Source organism: Limulus polyphemus, unplaced genomic scaffold, assembly GCF_000517525.1.
Source record: "Limulus polyphemus unplaced genomic scaffold, Limulus_polyphemus-2.1.2 Scaffold442, whole genome shotgun sequence".
Lineage (NCBI taxonomy): Eukaryota > Metazoa > Arthropoda > Merostomata > Xiphosura > Limulidae > Limulus > Limulus polyphemus.
In genome coordinates this window covers 207,912-214,102 of record NW_013666052.1, presented here as the reverse complement: position 1 = coordinate 214,102, position 6,191 = coordinate 207,912, and the positions used below count along the sequence as shown (strand labels likewise).

Below are 6,191 nucleotides of genomic sequence, written 5' to 3'. Positions count from 1 at the left end.
CTCTTTCCATTTTTGGAAGTGCTCCTTTATATACACTTACTTCTATATATGACATGAATAACCAATCAGAAGCTTGGAATGTTCTCCTAGTGGCTCTCTCAGCCACTAATGGTATTGGTGGCATTTATTTGTTTTGAAGCAATATTTAAACGAGGTAGGGCGTGTCTTTAGTTTGTTTGTAATTTCATATTTTTTTAGACTAAAATACATCTTAATTACTATGGTATTGATGTAGTAATTTATGATTTTTAGTTATTCAGATGTATATATAAAACCAAAAAAAATTTCATATCCTCCATGTGCAAAATTTTTAAAGGCTTAGCAACCAATGCCAAGCAGCAACTGAGTACAAAGGTTGTAACTAAAAGAGATAATTGTTAGCTTTACTTCCTATTTACTGTTCTATGTTTTAAGAAAAAATAAGTTTAAGATCTTATTTCAAAATAGCAATAATTTTTATACATATATAATGCATAATAATGGAAATGTGACTATTTTACAAAATACTAGTCTACTAAAACACAGCCAAGACAAGTTACTTTGTACAGACCATTGTTATTGGATATGGTAACATGAGTGCACATGTGTTGCATCATTGTAACTTCTGTATTGTTAGCCAGGCATGGCTGGAAGGTCAATATAATAAATATACATATCAATGTATAATGTTATGACATTTAAATTATTTAGTCTAAACATGTATGTTTTCGTGTTATAATTTGTGTTCATTCTAGAATGAAAGAGCCATACTTTATATTTATTTCCTAATCTTTTATGGTAGTCACAAGATCGGTCAAATCTACCGAACCCGTACAGAGATTCATTACTGAAAATAACAGATAAAATATAAAGTTTTTTCTTAAGAAACGTTTGATAACTATCTGGACATTATAAAGATTTTGCATGTGAAATTTGAAAATTTTTTGATGCATAAAAGTATTTTTAATCTTAAAATGAAAATTACTTTGCATATTAGATAGGCAACATGCGAAAAGAAAAAAGGCATTAGAAAAACAAATGCTTTACAAACCTTAAGTCTTAATAATAAAAAAAGTTATATTGCATATGAAAGCATTGTAATGCTTACTGATAATGAACCAAATTTTGTTAACATTCGCTTACTAATTTAAAAGTTATAGCGTGAAAACTATAACAAACACAAAATGGTTATGACGTGAGTCCCAAGGGCCCGAGCCCATGCTGATAGAGTTAATGAATACGTATACATCTTTTAAAGTTACCTCAGAGTTTAATAGGTCTAGTAGTTATGTTTTTCATTACTGAATACTTGAATTGGCATTTGCTTCATTTGGGCATTATAGATACCTTATTTACATATTTAGTGACACTACTAATTTATTCTTCTAAATTATTCAGCAGAGAAGCAGTTTAAAAAGTTTGTTTAGCAAACAGTCCATTTAAGATGCTAAAAATAAATAGGTTATACTGTCTACTTGTACAACAAAATCGTAAAAACCACACAATAGCCTGACATTTGGAACACCTTACTTTTTTTCTGTCATACCCGTGAAAAAGGCTGTGGAGTTCCAAGTGGGCAGTCTGAGGCATTTTGCCCAAACACAGTGGTTTCATCTTGTAAGTGTGCTCTAAAAAGTAAACAAGTTTTGGATTTATACAGCTTTGTATTTGTGTGCGTGTGTGAATGGTCTATTTCTAGTGTTGGTGTACGATGGTGAAGATATATTGTTGGAGAAAAGAAACATTTGAATTTATATCACTTTTGGAAAACAATAGAATGAAGAAATAAAATAGTCTAAATGAATTTACTTTAAGGTGATATCTTTAAACATTTTATCTTTATGTTAGAACATTTCTGTTGTGTACAAACAAAGAATCAAGTAAAATATTCCTAACTGTTTTACTAGGAACCTATAATTACTAACGCGAGTTAATTACACTTAATTCTTGCATTTGTTATCATCCTAAATATTAATTTAAAATTGTGTATTTTTTCTTCTGCTTTCACTTTATCGTAAGAGAAGCATTTATTGTATGTAACACTTATATACTTAGAATATAGTATAATTCTTTGTTAATTATGACTCTTATGCTTAACAATCTAATTAGTGATACACACGAATGGATTTAAGAAATTCTCACTGCCTTTAGCTACTTTCTAGTGAAATCACAAAAAAAAGGAGACAGGCTTAGAGAAATCACTGAACTTATTATAATATTATAAGCAAGTAGACACACTCTGACACAGAACTTACAAACTACCCAGACATAAGTGTTGTGTTACAGCCATATGTTTATCTGATTTTACTTATGCCAAGGTAAATTAAGTCCGTGCTTATACCATCTGATTTGTTCCTCTAAAACGTAATGAATTACTACTTTAGTGTAGTTATGTAATAGTTATACTTCATAATCAGAAGTCTTTCATGTACATTTACATTTGAATATACATATAGTATATCTTGCTTATACAGGTACATTTGAAAAAACACAATTCTGTTAATTTATTTTGCAAAATCTAGTGCTCTATTTTCTCGTATTCAGTCTTAAGGATGAGCTTCTTCTCCAAACATTTAAACATCTAGTTTATTGTGAAGATAAAAGCTGAAAAGCACATAAAATGTAGTCTTATCTTCATTTACATAATATTAATTCAGAGTTAAAGTTGTATGTTTTAAAATGCATAGTAATGACTAAATCAAAAAATATCAAGTTTATCTTGATATTAAATTGTTCAGTGGCCTCCATCCCCTCTTCAATTAGGAAGAAAACTCCAAAAACATTTAAAGTTGTAACTTATAAAATTAAAGAAAAACCCCTTATAAAATAGAATTATGAGCTAGCTTTCTGTTTTCTGGATCTCATTATATTGAATCCAAATTGTAAGTATTGAAAGTTGTCTGTACTTTGTTCCTATGTTTTAGCCTCAAACTGACTTTTTTTAAGCTGTATTGTATATGTCACATATGTAGTTACTCTGTATATTATTTTTCCAATTGAGGATTCATTACCCTCTCCGTCTCCAATACCAAGGCATTCCCGACATATCTACACTGATGACAACGATGGTAGAGCTGCGAACAGCACTTCAAAGGTACAAGCTAGGCTCTTGTCAAAAGGAACCATCTGAACTCCAGTATCTAAGAGAAGAGTAAGTTTTATGATTGTTTGAGGATAGAGAATGAGTTTCCTGCTTGATCCTATGTACTCAATGATTTCATTTTGTGCCATATGGTGTGCAGAGCAGGTGATTAACTCAGTTTATCAAAATTATAATTAGATCAGTTAATGTCATTAAAATATCAACTAACGAGAATTGTTAGTGTTTTTGATTATTTTGGGTCTAATTATGTCAAAGTCTTGTGTGAGAATAATCAGTTAATTGAATATAATCAATGACTTGTGTATGGGTATTGGTCATTTTGACAAATCTTGTAACCACCATGAAAGTGTATATACTATAACTCTGAATATACTAACTATACCTTCATGAAATTTGTCATACTTTTATGAAATATCAAAAATCTGTTGTACATGATTTTCATGCTAAGAATAAAAACACTTTTTTTCATCTTACAGTTTTCAAATCATGTGTAATCTCTAGAACCTGCTATAGATATTAAGTTTTTTCAGTAAAACTTTATACTCTATCTCATATTTTTTTTTACTCTGACATCAAGTATACTAAAATTTGAAAGATATTAAATAGAATCTCAAGTATTTTTTTTTCTAGAGTGACTGTAGATGTAACAGATAATTACAGTTATTTGTTTTATAAACAGCTTCATGATCCCAAAAGTTTCACATTTGCTTTAATCTAAATTTATTGTTTTACTGGTCTTTAAAATTGTATTTAATTAGCATGAAAGAGCAATATAACACCCAGCTAGAGCTTAGGATAAACAAGCTATAGAGTTACATCACACAATGGCAGCCTGCATGTGTTCTTTGAAAAATATTTTTTTTCATTTAATTTTCTTGTCTAATATAATAAGTTTTTAATTTGTAGATTTTAATTACTTTTGTTCAAAAATTAGTAACAATAAATATATAGTGCTTTAGCCTTGAGGCCTTCTGTACTTGTGTATGTGGTTTAGTTAATTCATGTAGCTTTCAAATATGCATTTTAGAACACAAAAAATATATATCAGACATTAAAATAGAATCCCCTAAAATTATTTTATCTGGCTTTTTAAATAAATTATAAATAGGTTAAAAACATCCAATAATACTTGGAGCAATGTGTTTATTCTAAACAGACAATCTCATGATTTATATAGTGTAGAATTTGTGTTTTCTGTTCGTTATAAACATTTCCAGTTGCAAAATCAAAGAAAATAACAGACTTTTCTTAAACAACAGCATATGGGAGGGGTGTGCTAGTGTAGATTGAAGAAATATAGTGATATCAATAAAGCAAGAAGATAAGAGGTTGAAATATTATATTGAACAATCTGAAGTCCTTGTAAATTAAAAAGAGAAATTATAGATGAGAAGTCAGATCATGCCACCATGCAGTGTAACTCAGAGGTGCAGATTGAGAATTTGTTGAAAAATTTAATTTTTAAATCAAGAAATTAAAACTTAGTTAATATAAAACTGTGAATTATGAAATACATTTTGATGCCAAGTATGTTAAGATACATTGATAATATAATAGTTTAACCCTCGTATGTTCATAGGGTTACTGAGCCTGATATTAATCTATTGTCAAAATCTAATTATCCAGCATTAATGGTATATGATGAAACTAGTGGAATGCATGTGGTCTAACACATTGAAACACTTCACATGCACAAAGATGCTCACTTAATTTATTGTGAAAAAGAAATTTCAAGTGCTTACTGATTGTACGCATCAGAGAGGAATAATATCCCATACATCGACATTAAGATGCATCCACTCCTGCTGTAGCTAACTCATAAACCATGTACATGCTATAAATTAAATTCTTGTTTTCTAAACCATACTAAATAGTATTTGTTAATGTTCTACATGTTTCTTTGTCATTAACAAAGGAAAATAAAAAAAATAATTTTGAACATATTTTTCACTTCAGGCACTTCACTCACTACAAATTAACATATTACTTAGTAATAAATAATCAGAATGTTAATGAATGATTAATATTAACCAAATATTGTATTTTTGATTTCCCAAGATGTGTTAAAATTTTAATAGTTTTTTAGTATGTATATATTTATTACCAAGAAATTAAATATTAGGGCTGGGTATGGCCAAATGGTTACCATGTTAGACTGTGAATCTGAAGTTTTGAAGTTTCCACCCCTTTACCACCGTCTCTTCCTTCTATTCTATCACTTCAAAATTAGGGACAGCTAGTTTAGATAACCCTAAAATAACTTTGTGCAAAATTAAACAAATGACAAGTATATATTAATTAGATATGGGACAAAACATCTTTTTGAATAAATAAACTACAAGTATCTTAAACACCAAGCTGTGAAAAAGAGTTAAAAACAGCTGAAAATATGGCTTTAAAAAGAACTTAAAATATCACTGCATTTTTCACATGTTATAATGGGATCATTAGCAAATTCATAACGTGTTATGTTGTGGACAGGAACACTGGTAATGTAGGACATAATTTTCTCTTGAACAGGATATGTTGTTAGCCACATTTTCAAAAATCAGTTTTCAGCTTGTAATCTGTCCTTATATCAGTTGTATATGTTTATTGAGTATGCATATATTGCTGATAACGATCCCACGTTAATGTTGTGAAATTTAATAATATTTTATAATAATAAAAAAAAAATATTCTTTAGAAAATGTAGAATTCACAAGATTTGTGTAGTTTTCACAATACTTCAAAAACTGTTTGTTTTGATAAAATAGTTGATTGTTAAATTTTATTAGCTTTTGGCAAATGGTGAACGATTCTTAAATATAAGCAAAACTTATTTTTTCTTACTAATATGCATCTATTAAATAAACATTTTGAGCTTTGTGTGCAAGTGAAAAATTTGAATTGTATTACATTGGTGAAACAAAGAAACAGATAAACTAATTTCAGTGATAGATGACAAAACATTACAACATGCTTATTAACATGTACATGTACTTTCAAATATTCAGTGTGAAAAACACTTAAATGTCAAATGTACCATATTTTTTGGTGTATAAGACACACTTTTTTTACCCCAAAATTTGATGTCAAAATCTGCTTGCGTCCTATACACCAAAGGTAT

General features: G+C 28.8%; 1 protein-coding gene across 4 annotated transcripts in view; it reads left to right on the top strand.

The window, feature by feature from the left end:
- LOC106458310 (coiled-coil domain-containing protein 61-like) overlaps positions 1-6,191 on the top strand; it is a 50,888-nt gene that overhangs the window by 6,937 nt on the left and 37,760 nt on the right. For all 4 annotated transcript variants that reach the window (XM_022384487.1, XM_022384488.1, XM_022384489.1 and 1 more), the window contains exon 4: positions 2,981-3,130. In XM_022384487.1, the coding sequence (XP_022240195.1) occupies positions 2,981-3,130 (150 nt within the window). The remainder of the gene's footprint in view (positions 1-2,980; positions 3,131-6,191) is intronic.